This window comes from Nannospalax galili, unplaced genomic scaffold (assembly GCF_000622305.1).
Source record: "Nannospalax galili isolate Female #2095 unplaced genomic scaffold, S.galili_v1.0 scaffold1623, whole genome shotgun sequence".
Taxonomy (NCBI): Eukaryota; Metazoa; Chordata; class Mammalia; order Rodentia; family Spalacidae; genus Nannospalax; species Nannospalax galili.
Window position 1 is genome coordinate 359,388 of NW_008349082.1, and position 23,210 is coordinate 382,597.

General features: G+C 48.3%; 2 protein-coding genes across 3 annotated transcripts in view; both read right to left on the reverse strand.

The window, feature by feature from the left end:
• Positions 1-10,816, reverse strand: part of Tmem145 (transmembrane protein 145) — a 12,020-nt gene extending 1,204 nt beyond the window's left edge. Inside the window, exons 1-14 of the mRNA XM_008846419.2 lie at positions 10,635-10,816; positions 9,816-9,890; positions 9,613-9,690; positions 9,440-9,526; positions 9,256-9,357; positions 9,070-9,154; positions 8,886-8,957; positions 8,711-8,779; positions 8,238-8,318; positions 8,069-8,147; positions 7,851-7,944; positions 6,781-6,953; positions 4,782-4,902; positions 63-269 (exon numbers count right to left, since the gene is read on the reverse strand). Coding sequence (XP_008844641.1) covers positions 63-269; positions 4,782-4,902; positions 6,781-6,953; positions 7,851-7,944; positions 8,069-8,147; positions 8,238-8,318; positions 8,711-8,779; positions 8,886-8,957; positions 9,070-9,154; positions 9,256-9,357; positions 9,440-9,526; positions 9,613-9,690; positions 9,816-9,890; positions 10,635-10,754 — 1,443 coding nt within the window. The 5' untranslated portion in view covers positions 10,755-10,816. The remainder of the gene's footprint in view (positions 1-62; positions 270-4,781; positions 4,903-6,780; positions 6,954-7,850; positions 7,945-8,068; positions 8,148-8,237; positions 8,319-8,710; positions 8,780-8,885; positions 8,958-9,069; positions 9,155-9,255; positions 9,358-9,439; positions 9,527-9,612; positions 9,691-9,815; positions 9,891-10,634) is intronic.
• Positions 10,817-13,739: 2,923 nt separating this feature from the next.
• Positions 13,740-17,566, reverse strand: Prr19 (proline rich 19). 2 transcript variants are annotated; one of them, XM_029570059.1, is made up of 3 exons: positions 17,454-17,566; positions 14,357-14,966; positions 13,740-14,271 (listed from the first exon to the last, which is right to left on the reverse strand). In XM_029570059.1, the coding sequence occupies exons 2-3, from the start codon at positions 14,958-14,960 to the stop codon at positions 13,805-13,807; spliced, it is 1,071 nt and encodes a 356-aa protein (XP_029425919.1). In that variant the 5' UTR covers positions 14,961-14,966; positions 17,454-17,566; the 3' UTR covers positions 13,740-13,804. The 2 variants fall into 2 exon arrangements, with proteins under 2 accessions (XP_029425919.1, XP_008844642.1); XM_008846420.3 differs by having other exon boundaries at positions 17,434-17,561.
• Positions 17,567-23,210: the final 5,644 nt, after the last annotated feature.

Consider the following 23,210-nt stretch of genomic DNA (forward strand, 5'->3'; position numbering starts at 1 on the left):
GGGGTTAGGTACTCCAGGGGCGGCGCCAGCAGCTCCTCGGGCGCCGGGGCCGCGGGGCTTACGGAGGATGTGGGCGGGGGGATGGAGAAGAGCTCCGTGAAGTTGGGCACCGAGTCGCTGATGAATGTCACGTTTCCATAGACGTGCTGCGGGAAGGCCTTGTCTGCGGATTGGCTCCCGCCGGGTGCCGGGACTCCAGCCGAGGCGATCTGCGACGTTCGCACGTGGTATGGGAAGTTCTTGTTGGCGGCGGACGGGCGGGTCATGATCTGGGCAAGAAATCAGGTGCAGGGTAGAGCAGCAGTGTCCAAGCCCCAGGCTGTGTGCATGAATTTTGGAATCTTAAATGATTCCCCTCTGCTTGACCGCTCCAAACTTTCCTTGAGCCAGCAGACTAAACACCTGGTAGGGGGTGTCTCCTGCATTCTGAGCTTTTCCTTCCACACGCCCCTAATTATTCTGCCTGTCTTTCCTCCACCTCAATCCTAACCATTGGATCATCACTGACTGATTAGGGTCAGTGTCCTGTGCTGTCCAGTATGATAGCCACTAGCCAAATGTGGCTTAATTTCAATAAAAAAATTTGCTTCCCTGAGTTCAGGTCCCAGCACTCCAGTTCTGAAGGATCCTATGCCCTCTTTTGGCCGCCATGGGAATTGCACACACGGGTGCACTTGAGGAAATGCAAAACACTCATACACACAAAATAAAAATAAATAAATAAATTTTCTTTTTGGTCTTTCTGGAGATAGGTTTTCTCTGTAGCCACAGCTGGCCTGGCTTCGCTATGGAAACCAGGCTGGGCTCGAACTCACAGAGATCCACCTGCCTCTGCATCCCAAGTGCTGGGATTAAAGACCTGCAGCACTACACCCTGCTAAATAAATAAATAATTTATTATTTTTTTTATTTTATGTGTATGAATGTATTGCCTGCGTGTATTTGAGTGCACCGGTCAGAGGTCAGAAGAGGGCTGAGTCCAGAACTGGAGTTAAGGACAGTTTGTAGCTGCCATGTGGGTGCTGGGACTCAAACCCTGGTCCTCTGCAAGAGCAGTCAGTGCTCTTAACTACTGAGCAATTTCTCCAGCCCCAATAAATAAATTTTTTAATATTTTGGTTTTTGCTAGGTGTGGTGGCCCACACCTGGAATTCCAGCACTCAGGAGGCAGAGAGAGGTGGATCTCTGTGAGATCAAGGCCAGCCTTGTCTACATAGCAAGTTCCCAGGGCCCTGTCTCAAAAAAAAGAAGGAAGGAAGAAAGAAACAAAGAAACCAAAACATAAATTTTTGTTCAAGTGCTCATTAGGCACATTATTGAAGAACGCAGATAATAGAATAGTAGGGTATTTTCTTATCTGTTCTTTTGTTTTGTTTTTAAGATGGTCTCGTGTAGCCCAGGCTGGCCTCAAACTTGCTGTGTAGCTGAGGATAACCTTGAACTCCTCATCCTTCCACTTCTACCTTCCTAGTGCTGGGATTACAGATGTACAATACAATGCTTGGCCTTAGAATATTTTCATAAATACAGAAGTTTCCATTAAACAGCAATTAACAGGCCCTAGAAAGCCAACTCCATGAAGGCACCAACTTGACTTTTTTTCTGAGAGATGGTCTGGCAGTGTAGCAACCTCCTGCCTCAGCTTCCCAAGAGTTGGTTGCATGTGGGGCTGTCTCTAGGTGTGGCTCCATCACCGCACTCCAGAGCCCCAGCACAGCCTCTCTAAGGTTGTGCTGAACGCAGTGAGTACTTGGGAAGCCAGAGCTGTGCTGAGCTAAGCTAGGCATTTTCTCAGAAGGAAGCTAGCTGAAGGTGAAATAACAGCAAGGGTGCTTCACTTGGCATTCTGAGTCAGCATTGCTCCTCTCGGCCCCATCTTGAACCTAGTGTGGGATCTGGGGCATGTTGATTAAACAACCTGAGCCTCACCAGCCAAAAAGGATCATAGCACCTATCTGGAAAGATGAGAGGGTGGAAATGAAAACCACTGGTGCAGAGCCTCGTGGTGGGTTCTCAGTGTTTCTTTCTATCCCTTTTGGACTTCCTGCAGAGCTTGAAGATACAGAACCCAGGTGAGCAAGTCTGCACTTAAGTGAGGCTCTGAAGTGGAGGGTGGTACACCTGGCCCTTCCCTCAAGAGCAGAGTGCACTCCCTACAGGCATACATGGTGGATCTCGGGGGTTAAGAACTGGAACCCTCAATGATACCTATTTCTTTTTTGTTTGTTTGTTCATTTTATTTTATTTCTTTTGGGTTTCTTTTTATGTGTACGAATTTTGTGCCTACATGTAAGTGCACCCCTGTGTGCAGTGCCTTGGGGACCAGAAGAGGGTGTTAGATACCCTGGAACTGGAGTTAAGGATGATGTTAGCCACCATGTGGGTGCTGGGAACCAAACCCAGGACCTCTGCAAGAGCAGCCAGTGCTTTTAACCACTGAGCCATCTCCCCACCCTCTATTTAGTTTTGTTTTGAGGTCCCATGTAGCCCTGACTGACCTCAAAAAGGCTATGTTGCTGAGGTCAATGATGATGGAGGTCAAGATGACCTTGAACTCCTGATCCTCCTGCCTCCACTTCCTGAGTGTTGAGATTACAGGCATGTGCCATCACAGAAAATTTAATATTACCTATTTCTCTTTGTGGCCTTCCATGTGAGACCTGGTGATCTGCCAAAGAACAGGGTTCATAGTACCTGCTGTGCCACCACAGGCCATAGAACCCTGACAATTCATCTCTTCCTTCAGGGCGTTAGTTTCCACTCTCTGTAGAGTAGGTAACGATGACTCTAGGCTGTCTGACAATTGAACAAGAGGGCCAGAAAAAAATGAGCATGGATATATCTAGAAAGATACAGGCTAGAGCAGGATATCCTGGTGAATGCCTGTAATCCCACAATGCAGTAGACTGAGGAAGGAGGATTGCTGTAACTTCAAGGGCAGCCAGGGCTACATAGCAAGATTCTGTCTCAAAAAACAAACAGAAAAAAAAAAACAAAAACAGGCTGTTTCAAGACAGGTGCCCAGTGAACAGCTGATAGATGGATGGATGACTTAATAAATGACTATAAGCCAGTTGTGGTGATGCACACCTGTAACTGCAAGTATACCAAACTCAGAAGGCCAAGGCAGGAGGATCACTGCAAGTTTGGGTTCAGCCTGGGCTACACAGTGAGACCCTGTCTCAAAAAACACATCATCAGCTAGGCATGCTGGCACACACCTTAACTCCCAGTATTCAGGAGGCAGAGACAGGCAGTTCACTGTCAGTCTACATAGTGACTTTCAGGCTAACCAAAGCTACATTGAGATCCTGTCTCAAAAAAAAATAAAAATGGCCAGGTGTGGTGGTGCACACTTTTGGTCCCAGCACTTGGGAGGCAGAGGCAAGCAGAGCTCTGTGAGTTCAAGGCCAGCCTGGTCTACATAGTGAGTGAGTTCCAGGCTAGCTGGAACTTCAGGGAGACCCTGTCTCAAAAACACCAAAAAAAAAAAAAAAAATGGGGCTGGAGAGATGGCTCAGATGGCTCAGTGGTTAAGAGCACTGGCTGCTCTTGCAGAGAGCAGCAGGTTCGAGTCCCAGCACCCACATGGTAGCTAACAATCATCCATAACTCCAGTTCCACAACAACCATCCATAACTCCAGTTCCAGGGAATCTGATGCCATCCTCTGACTTCTGAGGACATTGCATGACACGGGTGCACTTACATACATGCAGGCAAAATTAAATAATAAAATATTTTTTAAAAATACCCCCCCCAAAAAAAGAGTGGTAAATGACTGAATATGAGAACTATCTCCAAGAAAACAGTGTGTAAAACAGGACAAAAAAAATTTAAATAAGGCTAAAACCTTCCTCATGCATGGGTCTAGAAACCCTATTCAGACCTAAGCCCTGGGAGCCCAGGCTGTCTCATGCAGCTGCTGCTTCTTAAACAACCGTTTATGATGGGAGAATGAGTGTTGAGAAGAGAGAAAGGGTGGAGAGACCAAGGGCTTTGGGAGGAGGGTAGTGAGGATGGAGACATGGGGTCAAGAATGGAAATGGGGGTGGGGGCAAAGGAGGGTAGAGTTGAGGGGCAAGGCCAGGAGACAAGGTTAGAGAAGTGACAGAAGAGGGAAGGCCCAGCGAGCTGCCAGATGGAGCCAAGTGTGGTAGCATAGGCCTGTAATCCCAGCACTTGGGACACTGAGGCAGGAGAATCACAACTTGGAGATCAGACTGGACTGCATAGCAAGCCCCTGTCTCAAAAAAAATAAAAATAACTGGGCTGGAGAGATGACTTAGTGGTTAAGAGCATTGACTGCTCTTGCAAAGGACCTGTGTTCAGTTCTCAGCACCCACATAGCAGCTAACAACCATCCATAACTCCAGTTCCAGGGGATCTGACACCCTCCTTTGACCTCTGAGGGCTCTGAACGACCCGGATGCACTTACACACATGCAGGCAATACAGTGACACACATAAAAAAATAATAAAATATTTAAAAATAAAAATAACTGGGTGTGATGGTGCAAGCCATTAGTCCCAGTGCTCAGGAGGCAAAGCAGGCAGATCTCTGAAATGGAGGCCAGCCTTTTCTACATAGCAAATTCCAGGCCAGCTAGGGCTACAGGGAGATCACCGTGTATAAACAAACAAACAAACAAATAAATAATAAATAAATGTGATGGGTCAAGAGCTCTGAACAGGACAGGATGTTCAGGGAAATGGGGGATAGGCACATCAAGCATCCTCCAGCCTTCAGTTCCTCACCCCCACCTCAACAGCCATTCTCACCAGAAACACGCCGTGAGCATACAAGTGGATCCCCAACTGGATGCCGTTGACAATCTTCTCCCGGGCCCACTTGGGGATCCCAAAATTGGCAATCAGGGCCATGACAGGAACTGCAAAAAACCTGTAAAGGAGGTTTAGGGTGGATAGCTGCCCTACCCTCCACCCTGGCCCATGTCCCCGCCTCCCCTATCATGCACTCACAGCCCCAAGCAGATCCCAAAGTGGAGAACAGCCTGTGGAGCCTTTGAGAGCCAGATATTGAAAGAGGATAGGAATCCCACTGGCCTGGGAAATTCTAGTGAGCAAGGACTAGGCTGAATTTAACTTAGCTCCACACCATCCCAAATCCTGGCATCTGATAGAACATCAAAAGATATCCCATGATTGAATTAATGAATGGTAATAGTAATTAAGGACTTAACGCATGCCTGGACTGTTTCCAAACATTTTATGTATATGAGCTCATTTAATTCACACTGAGTCCAGGAAACAAGTACAGTTTCCCTTTGCAATAACAAGTGAGAAAAACAATGGACTTTTCTGAGATCACACAGCTTGTAAGCTTTAGGGTTGGGATCTGCACACAGGCAATCTGGCTTGGAATCTGCCTACTTTACTGTGACATTATTGAACAATAATAACTGAGGGTATTTTTGGTTTCAGAGTTTGGTTTTAAAATTGTATTTTGGGGGGCTGGAGAGATGGCTCAGGAGTTAAGAACACTGATTGCTCTTGCAGAGGACCTGTATTCAGTTCCCAGCACCCACATGGGAGATAACAACCGTCTGTAACTCCAGTTCCAGGGGATCCAACGCCCTCTTCTGACTTCCACTGGCATTGTACAACACAGGTACACTTACATACATGCAGACACTACATTCGTGCACATACAAAATAAAAATAATAAAAATAAAATATTTGCCGGGCATGGTGGTGCACGCCTTTAATCCCAGCACTCGGGAGCAGAGGCAGGTGGATCTCTATGAGTTCAAGGCCAGCCTGGTCTACATAGTGAGTTCCAGGACAGCTGGGGCTACAGGGAGACCCTGTCTCAAAATGACCAAAAAAATATATATATTTTAAAATTTTATTTTTTATCTGTGTGTGTGTGTGTGTATGCCACATGAGTGCAGGTGTCTGTAGAAGCTGGAAGAGGGCAGAGGATCCCCTGGAGCTGAAGTTATAGGCAGTTATGAGCAGCCCCAAATGGGTGTGGTGTGCTAAGAACTGAACTCAGGTCTTCTGGAAGAGTAGCAAGTCCTTTTAACCAATGAGGTTTTCTGAGATGGGGTCTTCTATAATCCAGGCTGGCCCCAAATTTGCTATGTAACCAAGTCTAACTTTGCATTCCTGAGCCTCCCCTTCCACCTCCCAAGTCCTGGCATTATAGGCATTCACTACCATGCCTAGCTATTATTAACTATGAGTTTTTATTGAATATTTACTGTGTGACAGACAGTAAGTCCTGTGCCTGCTCAAGATAACATTTTACAGGTGATCCTTGTGACAACTTGTTCTTATGAAGAACTGTAAGAAACTCTTGGTGAAAAACGTTTGGTTTGGTTTGGTTTTTGAGACTGAGTCTTATATAGCCAAGGCTGGCCTTGAACCCCTAATCTTCCTATCTCTGCCTCTCAGGTGCTGGGATTACAGATATGTGCACAATGCCCAGCTTAGTGAAAGACTTTCTGACTGTTGTGTTTTTGTTGTTTTGTTTTGCTTTGTTTTATTTGGCTGGGTTTGCTTTTCTTTCTGTTTTTACACCATTTGGCTATGTAGCCAAGGTTGGCTTATAATTGGTAATTCTCATGCCTTAGCCTCCAAGTTCTGGAACTATGAAAGTCATTTTTTGAACTTTCACATCTTTTCACTTTGAGAGAGTAATTTTTTTCTAGATCGCTAGGCTAGGAAGTGACAGATTCCAGGCAACAAGCCTATTTTGCTTACTGAAAATTGTCTAGGTTGAGGGAGAGGTTGGGGCCCTTCCACTACATCTTACCAGAGAGTATAGGCAGCAAAGAAGGGCACATAAAAGGGCTGCTTCTCAGGGAAGTGACGAAGGGAGACCAGCACAGCGTAGCAGAACCACACGTAGGCCGCCACCTGCAGCCCGATGAGCCCGTAACCAGCCGGAGACTCATATGTGTACAGTACCTGGCCTGGGTCAAAGAACTGGGCCCACAAGACAGGGTTCATCATAGCCCTGGTCTCCAGCCCTGAATCCCACCCCTGGGTACCAGGGAAGAGGCAGAGAAAAGGGTCAAGCTAGAAGTAGCAGGGTAGTTAGGGATGGGGCTAGAAGCGTACACATAAGAGGGGCAGTGAAAAGACTAGCAATTAAATCAGCTCTTGTCTGCCCGGCATGGAGTTAAATATTAAAACTCATTCCATATGTGACTTCCTCCATCTACGTCAACATAGTGAAGAAGGCTTTACTTCACAAGGAAGAAACTATGGTTAACAGGAAAGACCTTTGGGCTAAAGCTCATATAAAGACTGAGAAGTGGGGCTCAGCAGTTAAGAGCACTGGCAGCTCTTCCAGAGGACCTGGATTCAATTCCCAACACCCACATGGTGGCTAACAACCATCCATAACTCCAGTTCTAGGGGATCCAAGAGCCAATGCCCCGTCTGGCCTCTGCAGGCATTGCACCCACAGGTGTACTTACATATACGAAGGCAAAACACACATAAAAAATTAATTAATTAATTAATTGATTAATTAATTAAAAATTGAGAAGCCCTGGAGATGGTAAGATCCTCCTAACTTTTCACAAGAAGAAACACACCCAGAGCAGGGTGGGGATAACCAGCTAGGAAGCAGGAGAGCCAAGTAGAACTAGATCTCTGACTCCCAAACTCTTCGATGTGGAACTTAAATGTACAGACAATGAAGGACAAGGAAGAGGAAGAAAGCTACTCAGTGATGGTGAAGAGGGAGAAATCACTTAGAGACAGACGGGAAGGCAGAAACTCACAGAATGGGAGAGAGAGAGAAAGATGCTCTATGGAGAAGGGCAGCATAGAGGGGCAAGGGAGGGGGCGACTGGCAGGACCTTGGGCACTCACTTCTGCCTCGTAGATGAGCAGCACCACGTGGGTGAGGGTGTACAGGGTCATGTACACAGACAACTTCACAGAGCCCGAGTGGCTGATGCGGCCTCTGGCGGCAGGCCATGAGGGGAGACAGCAGGATGGGGGCTGTCAGGGAGGAGAGAGTGGCCACCCCCCCTCCAACCACCTGCCCTACTCCCCAGCCACCCCACAAGCAGTCCCTGGCTGGGCACCGTGTCACCGTGAATCCCTTCCCCAGAAGGATGAGGGTGAGCAGGAAGATGAGGAAGCTGGAGGAGAAAAGCAGTTTGGCTGGGAAAGGAAGAAAAGATGGCTCAGCCTCCAGCTCAGAGGGATCACCAGGCCCAAGGTGAGGGTTTCCTGGCTCCAGTCCCTCCTCACCCAAGATCTTCACACTTTCATTGCCAATGCCATCCGTGGCATACTGGCCCCAGTAGATGCAGAAAAACAGGAGGCTGAGGACTGGAGATGGGGGGGGGCCAAGAAAGGAAAGGGCAAAAACCAGCTTTGGGACATCACTGTCCTCTAGCACTATGCTCCAAGTGGTCTGAACCCTTTGCCACTCCCACCAGGACACCAGCCCATCTGTTCCCACCCCCTTGCTAAAAGACTCTGGAGGCCATGGTCCCATTATCACCTCCCTCAAACCCAGGGGCCTAGGCACAGCCCTCTTCCTTCAGACTCAGGGGTCCAGGCCCCAGCTCACCTCTCTTAGACCCAGAGGTCCATACACTAGACTCACTTTCCTCAGACCTAGCAGTCCAGACCCCAGTCCTCCTCACTCAGACCCAGAGATCTGAACTCCAAAGCCCTATTCTCAGAGAACTAAAAATCTGGGACACGCCAAACCTCACCTTCCACTCCTGCCGCAGCCATGAACATTTTATAAGTCGTATGGAGCAACTGCCGGCCTTTCAATAAATCTACAAAGGGAATAGGGAAAGGCTATACACATACAGGGTGGGGTGCATTTCCCCATCTCTGTTCTCCCACTTGTCCTACCCACACCCACATGGGGAGGGTACTCACATCCAAAGTAACAGGAGAGGAAGAAGATGAGGGTAAAGATGAGGAGGAAGGTCACATCTGTCTCCAGGATCCCTAGGATTCAAGGAAAGGAGAGAAAGGGGGTTTTCTGAGTGGGTGTCCCTCAGCAAGTATTTCTCTGGGATCCCAGGGAGCTCCTGACCCGTGTTCCCCAGATATCTCTCACCAAACTCATCAGCTGAGAAGTGCCGTGTCCAGAAGGACTTGCCATTGGTGAGGACCATCTCATACTCCAGCTGAAGCCCGTCTCCCTGTGGGGAGTGGGGAGGCCTAAGGGGGGCTCCCCTAAGGTAGGGGATGTCAGCAGGAAGGCAAAAAGGAGAAAACCCAAGTGGCTTCCCCAGCCCCTTACCCCACACTTGCTGAGTGCGATATACCACCATCTTTCACGCACAGAGCGGAAGCTGCGGCCACTGGAGCAGCTCAGGTAGCGGGTTCCCTGCTCTGACACCACCTGGGGAGGAGCCAAAAAGCAAAAGCCTTGTCCTTGGTGCCACTAGGCCCTAGATCTTTAGCACCTGCTTACTCCCACTCACCTGACAGCCTGACCAGGCGTATTGGGTGGTGAGATTGATGACCTGGTTGTTCTCTGGCCTGATCACTGACTCTTTTGCCAAGCAGTCCTAGGGGAAGGCAGAGACAGGGTCACTCTCTGGATGGCCATGACCTTCTGCCCCTCCCCCACCCACACATTCCTCATAGCCCTCACCTTGTCCCTTGCCTTGTACACAGCTGGCCACTGGGATGGGTCGTCGAAATAAAGGAGGATGTTCTGACAGCACTTTGCCTGATGACCCAGAGATTTGAGGGAGGAATGTTGGGGTGTGGGGTACAGGGAGCTGGGCAGCTTTTGCCTTGAGAGGCCAAGGGAGTATCCAGCCTCAGCCTGTAGAGTGGTTGGGGGAGACTCACCTCAGGGTAGCGGAAGCGGAAGTCCAATCGGCCATAATCCGAGAGGAAACAAAATCTTGTCAGGAACACCCAGTCCTAGCAAAAGGACCCAGTGAGATCTTCTGAGTCCTTCAAGAACTGGCCTCAACTCCACAGACCCTCAACTTTTCTTCCCTGCCCTTGGGGACTTGGCTTCCCAAATATCACAAGGAGACCAAGTAACCTCCAAATCTTTTTGCCATATGTCCAAGATTCCTACTGCCCTGATTTTCTGCCTCAGATGTCCCCTCCACCCAAGTTTCCTTCCCTCCTCTCCTAGCCTCCTCCTCCCCGTCTTCCAGACGCTGAGAAAGACTATGAAAGGCCAGGTGCACGTCCCCGCCACCGTCTGTCCTCAGCACATTCCCACCTGCATTCTTCCAGTTACACACACACACACACACACACACACACACACACACACACACACGCCCCATGGTGGTCCCAGGGACCATCCTGTTCTGGGGAATCTTCCAAACCTTCCCTGCTGTTCCTGAGCAAGCCAGGTGACCGGGGCTCCCAGGGAGTAAGGGGTGCTGTCCCTTCAGCACCACCACAGCGCCTTGCTCCCCCAACTCTCACCCTCCCAACCGACCCCTCCCCACCCAGTCTAACTGGTCATCCACAATGCAACCCCACGCCCGCAGCCTCTATCCAGGCCCCATACCCCATCACCCAGGCCCGGGCCCCCCGCGGCTCCCAGGTCCTCCTGGGAGGGGCGCAAGGGGCGGGGCGGCGTCCTCCCCTCTTCGGGTCCCCCGGCCGGCCGGGTGGCTCCTGGGGACTGCTCGGCGTGCTCACCTCCTTGGAGCTGAGGTTGCCCCGCACGTACTTGGCCCGGGCGCGGGGGGGCAGTGGCAGCAGCAGCAAAAGCAGCGGCGGCAGCAGGCGGCACAGCGCGGGCGCGCGCGGGGGCTCCATTCCTCCCGCTCGGGTCCCGGCTCGGCTCTGGCTCCCGCTCCGGCCCGGCGAAGGAGGCGAGAGCGCGCGGGGCAGCCAGCGCGCGCCCCCGATTAAAGGGGCCGCCCGGAGCCGTGGTCTCCGCCCCTTCCTCCGGGATGGACCAACCTGGCCCCTACCCGTCCCAAAGGGGGAGAGAACGTCCCTTTCCCAGCATTTGCCACCTTGCCCTAGCGCCGATACCTCGGGATTCGCGTCCTAACCTGAACTCACATCTCCTGCAAGCCGGGCCTCCTCCAGACAGGATGCGCACAACCTCCAGACCTGAGCTCTGTCCTGACCTCTCTTCCCCAGTTTAGCCCCCAAATTATTCTTTCAGTGTGCACTCCCCAGATTCAACATACCCTCTGTATGTCCCCAAACATGCAGAGGCAAGACATTGCTCTTGATCACATGCACACGCACACACACACACCCCCCACAGGGTAAAGCCCCCCTAACACAACAACCATAGCCAGATGCCTCTCCCCATCCTGCTCCTTCCTAGTAGGGTGTGAACCCCAGTTGCTGTGAGACAGAAGTATAAGATATCCAGGAGCACACACTCTAGCTGCCGGGGCTCAGATCTTGGTTTGTCCACTTACAAAGATCTAGGTGAGTCATTGAGGCCTCCATCTCCCAGTGTAGTTTCCTCAGGTATTAGTATTAAACCCTGTGGTTTCCCAAAGGGCAATCAAGAACCCTGGAAACACCTTCCAAGGGTAGAGTCCAATTTGATTTTCCTGGTCAGATGCAAATAAGCTTTTTTTTTTTTTTTTTTTTTTTTTTTTTTTCATCCTTCACTCTCCACTACAGAAAATTCGCTGCTGCTCAAAAGGACATTAATTTTTCTTTTTTTCCTAGGCAGGGGATGTATAGCTTAGTGGCAGAGTGTCTGCCTAGCATATCCAAGGTCCTGAATTTGATTTCCAGATCCACAAATAAAATTCCTGAGGTGGAGCTGGGCTGTTGGCCCAGGCCTTTAATCCCAGCACTTGGGAGGCAGAGGCAGACAGATCTCTACGAGTTCAAGACCAAATTCCTGAGGTAGGACATGGCATAGAAACCTAGCACTTGGGAGGCAGAAACAGGTGGATTGCCACAAATTCTAGGCCAATCTGGTTTATATAGCAAATTCCAGACCAGTCAGGACTACCATAGACTGTCTCAAAAGGAAAAAAAAAACAAAACACAAAACTGAAAAACTTTCAATGTGTTGCCAAGAGGGATGACTCTACCAGATTTTTTTGTTTTTGTTTTTTTGTTTTGCTTTGTTTTTTTGGTTTTTTGGTCTTTTGGTCCGTTTTGAGACAGGGTCTTCCTGTAGCCCTAGCTGGCCTGGAACTCACTATGTAGACTAGGCTGGCCTTGAACTCACACAGATTTGCCTGCCTCTGCCTCCTGAGTGCTGGGATTAAAGGCATATGCCACCACACCTGGCCAGGTTTTAATTTTTTAATTTATTTTTATTTTTATTTATTTTTGGTATTTTTGAGACAGGATCTCCCTGTAGCCCCAGCTGTCCTGGAACTCACTATGTAGACCAGGCTGGCCTTGAACTCACAGATATCCGTCAGCCTCTGCCTCTCAAGTGCTGGGATAAAAGGCATGCACCGTCACGCCCAGCTTAATTTATTTTTATTTTATGTGTATGTTTTGCCTGCATGCAGTGCCTGTGAAGGTCAGAAGAAGGCATCAGATTCCCTGGAACTGCAGTTATGGACAGTTGTTAGCTGCCATGTGAGTGGTGGGAACCAAACCTGGGTCTTCTGCAAGAGCAGCCAGTGCTCTTAACTGCTGAGCCCCACTGCTATCAGTTTTTTGTTTGGGGGCGGTGGTGTTTTTGTTTGGGTGGAGGTATTTATTGGGACAGGGTTTCATTTGCTGAGGCTGCCTCAAACTCACTATGTAATGGAGGACGACCAGAAGCTCCCGATCCTCTTGTCTCCATCTCCTGAGCTATAAGAGGCATGCACCACATCCCGTTTTATGTGGTGCTGGGGATCATATCCAGAGCTCTGTGCATGTTAATTGCCCAGCACCAGGAAAGCAGTTTTTCAGAAAAACAAAACTGTCTCCCCCCCACCCCCACAGGACAGGATTTCATTTTGTAGCCCAGGCTAGCCCCTAGCTCATCAGCCATTCTCAGCCCTAAGTGCTGAAATTAGAGGCAGGTGCCACCATGTCTGTTATTCAAGCATTTGTAATACATCACCAGTAGAAGAAAAAAGCCACAGGTCAGACTCAGCCATGATCTGCCATTCACTCCAGCCCAGATCTACACATACACTGTTCTTGGAACAGAAGCCCCTCAAGGGCAGGCCTAGATGTGACTCACCCTAGGTCCCTGCACGGCTTAAGGATATGGGCTAAATAAAAATGCCAAATACTGCTTACCCTCCTTCAAGCCCTGCACATCCTGATCCTACCAGGTAGGGAGATGAAAACTAAGTTCTGACTCTATGGGACTCACCCCCTCCCTTGGAGAGATCTCTCTCTTTCTCCTCTCTTCTCTTCTCTTTCCTCTCCTCTCTTCTCTCTCCTGTCTCTCTGTCTCTCCTCTCTCCTCTCCCTCTCCCTCTTCTCTTCTCTCTCTCTCTCTCTCTCTCTCTCTCTCTCTCTCTCTCTCTCTCTCTCTCTCTCTCTCTCCCCCCCCCGGGGTTCGCCCTCCTCGTCCGCGGGACTCCCGCTCTACCACACTGCCGCCGCATCGCTCTCCTCATCGCCCTGGGACTTCCACTGGCCTGGGAGTCTCACTCACTCTGATTGCCAGAGCTCAGCGTTGGGCACCCAGTTTGCCACAGAATGTATGTGTTAAATTACCTGAAGCATCAAGCTTCCCCATCCTGGGGCCACAGTAAGGCAAAAAATGACAGTATCCCCCTACCTTGGCCCTAAAACTCAAGCTAAGGAAAGCTGCTTTCCTTCCTAAGAGAGCCACTTACTGAAAATCAAGAGGACCACAAAGATGATTCTTTATTGAGATGACATAGAGTGTGGGATACCTGCCCCCAGCACTAGCCACAGTCCTCTCAGTACAGTCTCATGGGGGGGAAGGACCAGGCCTCTGGACTTCTTTGAGCCACCATCCAAGAGAGGCTAGGCAGTGGGGCAGGGGGGGCAGGGCTCCAATCTAAGGCAGATGTTCGGGGCAACAAGGGTGATGGTGGCTGAGGTAGTGGCTGAGGTGGGCAGACATCCCAGGAGCGGAGAGGGGGTGGTGTAGCTATAAGCCAGATGCTTTTCAGCATGTCAAAGGCAGTTGGGGGACCCCAAGATGCCACAGATGGTGAAGATAAGGAGGGCAAGGGTGGTGGTCTCTGACCTATAGGTGGCACCAGACTGACTCTGTGTGCAGAGGGGGTGCTGGAAGTATGAGGCATGGCGAAGGTGAGCCCCTTTGTCCCCTGTTGAGTCCTCCCCTCCCTTGGAGCATGCTCAGGAACATTGATCCAAGAGGGCATCATCCTTTGTCTCTCCAGGACCCTAGGCTTGGTTTCTGGCACAGAAGAAAGAAGCATGGGGGTCAGTTGAGCTAGTCAGAGAAGGGAAAGGGGAGCACAGGGGACAGGAGGTGGGCTCACCTGGCAAGGTTGGCTGGCAACCTCGGAGCACCAGGGTAAGATCAGGCACACAGCCATGGCACCCCTGTAACGTTCCCATGATAGTATCTCTGGACTCCTGTACCAGGTTCCTCTTGGAGAAGGCTTGTGGCAGAATTAGCTGGCATCGCAGGTCCTCCATCAGTTGCCCCAACTCAGGAGGCTCTGGGGAATTGGGTGGGCCTGCGTCAGAGCCTCCAGGCACCTGGTTCTCCTTGCCTTTTGGTGGTAAGACTGGTTCTTGGATTTTGCCTGGGCTACAGGAGGACTTGGAGGGTGGCAGGAGGGTGTCTGGTTCCAAGGAGCCACTATTAAGCAGCCGGGCCACATCCAAGGATTTCACTTCATGGTTGAAGAGACCCCGGTGTTCCCGGCTCAATCTGCCTTGGGTTATGACTACAAACTTGGGGGCTGAAGGGGCCATAGGATCCCAGAGGAGCATAGATGGATCCTGTCTGGACATGGGAGGATCCTGACGGGCCAGTGGCCGATGGCTGCCCACCAAAGCCATATTTCGTTCCCGCCTAGTCTTCCGACGGCGAACACGCTGCTGGAAAGGCTGAGGGGCTGGTCCCCGGGGGTCCATAGTGTCCTGGAAGACAGAATGGTCATCAGCTGAGGATAAGTCAGGGACAGTAGCAAAATGGGAAGAGATGATTGTGGTGAAGGAAGAATACCATTTAGGAAGATGAGAGAAAGGAAGTGGGCAGAGAGCAATTGGGAAAGGCTTAGTCAGGGAAGGAGTCCAAAATGGGATCCAGTAGTGTTGGTAAATGGAAAAAAGGTTAAAGAGTGGAAAACAGTGAAAAGATAGACGATGGCTAGGCCTCTCATCCCATCTCAAGGAAGCTGAGGCAGAAGAATCAAAAGGATAAGGCCTGCTTGGGCTACAGGCCTGTGCTCAAGACCAACCCAGGCAACATAGTGAGATCTACCCAGCATGGTGGCTTAGGACTTTAATTCTAGGGCTCAGGAGGCAGAGGCAGGTAAATCTGTGTAAGTTCAAGGCCAGCCTGGTCTACATAGCAAGTTCCAGACCAGCTGGGGTTGCAGGGAGACCCTGTCTCAAATATCAAAAAAACAAAACAAAACAAAAGTAAGATCCTGTCTAACATGTTTTTAAAAGTCTGGCTCTGGAGGCTGGCTAGATAGCTCAGTGATTACAAACACTTACTGCTCTTTCAAAGGATCTGAGTTCAGTTGCCAGCACCCACATTGAGTGGTTCTCACTACGTATAACTCCAGCTCCAGGGGATCTTAAGCCCTCTTCTGGCTTCCAAAGGTACCTGCACTCACATGCACATACTCCTACACAGATACACATAATTAAAATAAATTGGGGCTGGAGAAATGGCTCAATGGTTAAGAGCACGGACTTCTCTATCAGATGACCCAAGTTTGGTTCCAGCTCCCAAATAGCAGCTAACAGCAGTACTGACACCCTCTTCTGGCCTCCTTGGACACTGCACACATGTGGTATACCTAACATACATGCAGACAAAACACATAAAATAAAAAAATATATCGAAAAAAGTTTAAATGTTTAAAATAAAAGCCTGGGTATGGGGATGTAAGTGGACTGAATGCCTTGCACATATGAAGCCCTGGGTTTGATCTCCAGCACCACACACACACACACACACACACACACACACACAACTGCAGATATAGCTCAGTTATAGAGTACTTACCTCACAAGTGTATGGCCCTATGACCCTATCTTCAATCCCCAGTATGTATGTATGTATGTTGTATATATATATATATATATATATATATATATATATAGAGAGAGAGGGCAATCAGTGTTTCCAGAATGCTTACTCAATACTTTTATATTTAAGCTACACAGTTTTTTTTTTTTGAGACACGGTCTCACTATGTAGCCCTGCCTGTCCTGGAACTTGCTATGTAGCTAAGGCTGGCCTCAAACTCAGAGATCTGTCTGCCTCTGCCTCCCCAGTGCTGAGTTTAAAGGACCAGGCATGATGATGCCTGCCTATAATCTCACTTAGAAAACTGAGGGGAGGGGTATATCATGAGTTTGAGTTCAGCTTGGGCTACAATAGCCAGACAACAAAAATGTAGGTTGGGGGGGTTGGAGACTTGGCTCAGCACTTAAGAGCACTGGCTGCTCTGCAACAAAAATGTAGGTTGGGGGGGTTGGAGACTTGGCTCAGCACTTAAGAGCACTGGCTGCTCTTGCAGAGGACCTGGCTTCGATTCCCAGCACCCACAAGGCAGCTAACAACCATCTGTAGCTCCAGTTTCAGGGGATCCAACACCCTCTTCTATCCTCTGCAGGCTTTGCACAATGGTGCACTTACACACATGCAGGCAAAACCCTCATATACATAAACTGATAAAATATTTTTTTAAATATAGGTTGAAAGCTGGGCATGGTGGTATATGTCTTTAAACCCAGTACTCTGGAGGCAACGGCTAGTGGACTTCTGTGAGTTCAAGACCAGCCTGGTCTACAGAGCGAGTTCCAGGGGCTACAGGGAGAACCTATCTCCAAAAAGAAAAAGCCAAAACACAAAAACAAACAAACAAACAAAAAAAAAAAAAAAAAAAAAAAAAAAAAAAAAAAAAAAAAAAAAAAAAAAAAAACCAAGGAGGTTGGGAACAAGCTCATCAGGATCCTGAGACTGGGGATCAGAATGAGATCTGGGGCAGAGGAGAAGTCCAGGGTTGAAGGAGGTACAGGAGGAAGACGCAGAAGATGGAGATGGTGGCGAAGGAAAGGCAGGAGAGAGGGGCTGGCAATGGTGACACAGGTCTGCAACCCCAAAATTTGGGAGGTGGAGGCAGGACGATCAGGAGTTCAAGGTCATCTTCAGCTTCACAATGAGTTTGAAAGCCAGCCTGAGCAACATGAGACCCTGTCTCAGAAAACCAGATACTTTTTAAAAAGAGGGCAGCAAGAGGAGTTGAAAAGCCTGTAGGCCGTGAGGGACAAGAGCTGGGGGAGACGGGCGACTCCTGAGGTCAGGCCGGACAGAATGGAGCAGGTGGGATGTGGTTGGTGGGGGCGGGGCGGGGGCGGCGCGCCTCACCCTCTTATCGCTTAACAAACCCTCCACTCCACGTGGCTGTGAACAGCAATGGCTTCTTTTCCGTGGCGACCCCAGCCTCGAAACCGTTCACACTCTTCCGGTCCTCCAGTTCGTGTTAGTTCACCAAGAGAACAATGCGCATGCGCGCCCCAGGGTCCTTCAGGAACACGAGGCACCCAGAGTGCCAGTTATAGTCCCGCCCACCCTCACTCGCTGGCCCCGCCCCCTGTCCACCAATTGGCTAGGAAGGCCCTCTAGGCCCGCCCTCTCACTAAATGCTGATTGGTTTAGGTAGCTGCTGTGCGGAGAAGAGAGGTGCGAGGCTCCAGGAGAAATAGGCAGGCAGACTTTGCTCCAGAGAAGCCAGTCAGGATGCACAGCTGGGCTCTGGAGCTGGACAGTAGACTGCCTAGGTTACTGATATGGTTCATTTGTGTGACTTTTAAAAAATATTTTATTTAGCCAGGCGTGGTGTCGCATGCCTTTAATCCCAGCACTTGGGAGGCAGAGGCAGGCGGATCTCTGTGAGTTCAAGGCCAGCCTGGTCTACATAGACTAGTTCCAGGACAGCTGGGGCTGTCTCAAAAACACCAAAAAAAAAAGAAATTTATTTATATCCAGGTGTGGTGTACGCCTTTAGTCCCAGCACTTGGGAGGCAGAGGCAGGCAAATCTCTGTGAGTTCAAGGCCAGCCTGGTCTACATAGCGAGTTCGAGGTCAGCTGGGGCTGCAGGGAGACCCTGTCTCAAAAAGACAAAAAAATTATTATTTTTAATTTGTGCATATGAGTGTATTGCCAGCATATAAATAATAAACCAGGATATAAATAAATGCACCTTTGTCGTGCAATACCTGCAGAGGTCAGAGGGTGTCGGATTCCCTGGAATTGGAGTTATGAACGATTGTTGGCCACGATGTGGGTGCTGGGAACTGAACCCAGGTCCTCTGCAAGAGTAGCCAGTGCTCTTAACACTGAGTGATCTCTCCGTGTTTTGTTTTGTTTTGTTTTGTTTTCAGACAGGGTTTCACTCTGTAGCCCACGCTGGCTTCAACCACACAGCTCAGCTAGCTTTTAGGGTTTTGTTCTGTTCTGTTTTACATGCTATGTAGCTCAGGCTACCCTGGAACTCTCCATTTTCCTGTCTTTACGTCTCAAGTGCTGGAATTACAGGTGTGCACCACCCCAGGTTGTCCCTCAAACTTAATTTTTTTATTTTATGTTTTTATTTTTTTATGTGTATGAGTGTATTCCCTACGTGTATGTGAGTGCACCTGTGTCGTGCAATGCCGCCAGAGGTCAGAAGAGGGCTTTGGATTCCCCTGGAACTGGAGTTAAGGACAGTTCGTAGCTGCCATGTGGGTGCTGGGAATCGAACCCGGGTCTTCTGCAGGAACAGTCAGTGCCCTTAACGGCTGAGCCGCCTCTCTAGCCCCGTCCCTCAGACTTTAAAGTCAAGCTATGCCATGGAACTGGAGCGCTGGCTCAGCGGTTAAGAGCATTCCCTGCTCTTGCAGAGGATCCAGGTTTGGTTCTTATCAAGCACACGGCAGCTAACAACTATCTTCAACTCCAGTTCCAGGGGATCTGACACCCTCTTCATGGGTATTGCACACATGTAGTATACTTACATACATGCAAACTTAACACTCATACACATAATTTTTTTAATCCCCACATTTTTGGGGGGGTCTTTTTGAGACAGGGTCTCCCTGTAGCCCCAGCTGTCCTGGAACTCACTATGTAGACCAGGCTGGCCTTGAGCTCACAGAGATCCACCTGCCTCTGCCTCCCAAGTGCTGGGATTAAAGGTGTGAGCCACCATGCCTCGCTAATTTTTATATTTTTTATGTGTATGAGTATTATACCTGCATGTATGTAAGAGCACCCATGTCATGCAATGCCTGAGGAGGTCAGAAGAGGGCATCAGGTTCCCCTGGAACTGGAGTTATGAACGGTTGTTAGCTGCCATGTGTGTGCTTGCTCTGCAAGAACCATCTCTCCAGTCCAAATCCCCAAAATATTTAAGTAACTTTTAAAAAATATTTTATTATTTTTATTTTATGTGTGTGTATTGCCTGCTTGCATGTAAGTGCACCTGTGTAATGCAATGCCTGCAGATGTCAGAAGAGGGCAGACAGAAGAGGCTGTCAGTTCCCCTGGAACTGGAGTTACAGACAGTTGTTAGCTGCCATGTGGGTGCTGGGATTCAAACCTGGGTCTTCTGCAAGAACAGTCAGTGTTCTTAACCACTGAGCCATCTCTCCAGCCCAATTTCTAATGAGAGAGGGTCTCACTATGTAGCCCTGGCTGGCCCAAAACTTGCTATGTAGATCAGGCTGGTCTTAAACCCAGAGAGATCCACCTGCCTCTGCCTCCCAAGTGCTGGGATAAAAGCCGTGTGCCACCACACCCAGGCCCCTAAGTAGCTTTAAATATACATATGTAATATTTATATATAAACATATCCATATATAATACATATGTCAAGCTATGCCAAAGTATATCCCTGATCAAATATTAATGATATATGATATAACCCATGTCTTTTCTTTCGGCTTGCTCAATCAAACCTTGTTCAGATACTACTAGAATCCAGTTGTAGGATGCAGCCTTATATGGGGTTACATAACTGAACATGGGGTCATTAAAATTTTAATAGCTGTAAACATTTTCTGAATGTGCAACAGAATCAAACACATAATAAATGTAAGGTGTTTCTGGCAGTGCTCACCCATGTTGCATCTCAAAACTTCACTGCAGCCTTGGTTCCCAATGCAATGTGCACACTGAGCTGCTGTGATGGATGGCTTGACTACTTGACACACCTGGGTTGAGGGAGCCTCAATTGGGGAATTGCCTCCATAGGACTGGGCTGTGGCCATGGCTATGGGGCATTTTCTTGATTGTTGAGTGATGTGGGAGGGCCCAGCCCACTGTGGGTGGTGCCACCCCTGGGCAGGTGGGCCTGTGTTGCATCAGGAAGCAGGCTGAGCAGGGGCCAGGGAGCAAGTCACTAAGCAGCAATCCTCCATGGCCTGTGCTCCAGCTCCTGCCTCCAGGTTCCTGCCCTGAGTTCCTACCTTGGGCTCCCTGATGAACTGTGACCTGGGAGATGTAAGACAAATAAACCCTTTCCTCCCCAAGTTGGTAGTGCTCAGAGTGTTTTGTCACAGCAATGGAGAAACAAGCTAGAACAGCTGCTGAAATACTATTCAGGGATTATTGTATGTTATTTTAAAAAATATTTATTATTTTTATTTTTATGTGTATGAGTATATTGCCTGCATGTATGTGAGTGCACCCATGTTATTCAATGTTGCGGAGGTCAGAAGGTGGCTTTGGATTTCCCTGGAACTGGAGTTAAGGATGGACCATAGCCACCATGTGGGTGCTGGAAATCGAACCCGGGTCCTCTGCAAGAGCAGTCAGTGCTCTTAACCGCTGAGCCATCTCTCCAGCCCCTATTATACGTTATGAATTGCAGGGTTTTCACTATATATACAAAGTTTTCTGCACGTAACAGAAACACAATAGTTGAAATACAGAGAACACTTCATAATTTCCTGTCATTACTCCTTACCATGTAAATATCAGATTAGTACATCTTTGGACTGTACTGTTAGAATGTTTCCTTTTGAAAACTCCTGTTGGGGCTGGAGAGATGTCTCAGTAGTTAAGAGCACTGGTTGCTCTTGCAGAAGACCCAGGTTCAATTCCCAACATCCTCATGGTGGCTAACAACCATCCTTTAACTACAGTTTTCAGGGACCTGACACCCTCTTCTGGCCTCCGAGAGCATTGCATGACATGGGTGCACTTACATACATGCAGGCAAAACACTCACACACATAAAATAAATAAATGAATAAATAAATAAATAATTTTAGACGACCCACAGGCCTCTCTTTGGGGGCTTATACCGAGTTCAATATTGTATAACTGTATTAATTCAACTGTGAACCTAGAAACTTACAGCCACTTGTGAAAGAGATGTACTCTTGCTCTGGAGTGTGTTACTGAATATGTTAAAGCTGTAATGAAATGCTTCTTCTAATCATGTAGTTATTTAAAGTCTTTTTTTTTATTTTAAACTGCTGTTGAAGCTGCTGATGTGAATTTCATGCAATATCATTAAATGTATTCTGACTTGAGATTAGGACAGAATTTCCAACAATTTCTGAAATGGCCCTAGCATACTTTTGTGTGCCATATTATATCTTTATACAAACTGATGTACTTAGTTAGCATTGATGACTATAAAATCAAACTATTTCCCAGAAAGATTTCTTCATATAAGTGTTGGAGGTCCACAGAGTAGAGGTCAGGCGCAGTGCCTCCATGTACGCTAGTACCCCACCCTGCCCTATTCCTGGTACACCCTGTCATCACAAGATGAAAGGGCATTTCTTTTCTTTCTTCTTTATTAGACAAGTTCTCACTATGTAGCCCTGGTTTGCCTGAAACTAGCTACATAAACCAGGATGGCCTTGAACTCACAGATACCACCTGCTAAGTGCTGAGATTAAAGGCATGGGGCACCATGCCCAGCAGAAGGTGCATTTGTAATTTTATATTTTTCGGCATTTCTATTTTTTTTTTTGGTCTTTTTTGAAATAGGGTCTCCCTGTAGCCCCAGCTGGCCTAGAACTCACTATATAGACCAGGCTGGCCTCGAACTCTCAGAGATGTGTCTCTGTCTCCCAAGTGCTGGGACTAAAGGAGTGCACCACCAGGCCGGGCTGGCATTTCTAATTTTAAAAAAGAAAATAACTCTTTTTTTTCAGAGCTGAGGACCGAACCCAGCGCTCTACCACTGAGCTAAACCCCCAACCCCATAACTCTTTCTTTAAGCCAAAATAATTTATTAGTGACTCTGAAAAACATCGAAGATGCTCTAACCCTACAGTATCAAATATCCTTCTATGATGTAATTCTTTATGTAGAAATACACAAATATGGGGCTGGAGAGATGGCTCAGCGGTTAAGAGCACTGACTGCTCTTGCAGAGGACCTGGGTTCGATTCCCAGCACCCACACGGTGGCTAACAACCACCAGTAACTCCAGTTCTGGAGGAATCCAACGCCTTCTTCTGACCTCTGCGGGCATTGCACAACACGGGTGCACTTACACACATGCAGGCAATACACTCATACACATAAAATAAAAAAAATATTTTTTTAAATACACAAATACATCCATCTTAAGATGCAAATTTGCTTTCATCTTTAATAAATGGTAAAATTATATGCATACTAAAAAAACTGTTTTAGAGTAAATTTCCTTATATTATCAGTAAATGTTGAATTTGTATACCCAAATTCTATAGCTATAAACATAGGATCACATAAAAATTTCTCAGGTTCCAGGCTGAAGAGAGATGGTTGCAAAGGTCTTGAATTTGGTTTCTGGCACCTAAATCAGGAAGCTCATAACTGCCTGTAACCCCACCTTCAGAGAATCCAACACATTCTTCTGGTCTCCTCAGGGTACCTGTACTCTTGTGCAATCCCCCCACATTGATGCACACATACACAGAATTTACACATAATTAAAAATAAATCTTTAAAAAATTTACCAAAGGGGCTGGAGAGGTGGCTCAGCAATTAAGAACACTGACTGTTCTTGCAGAAGACCCAGGTTTGAATCCCAGCACCCACATGGCAACCAATAACTGTAACTCCAGTTCCAGGAGATCCGACAGCCTCTTCTGTCCTCCACGGGCATTTCATGACATGGGTGCACTTACCTACATGCAGGCAATACATGCATACACAT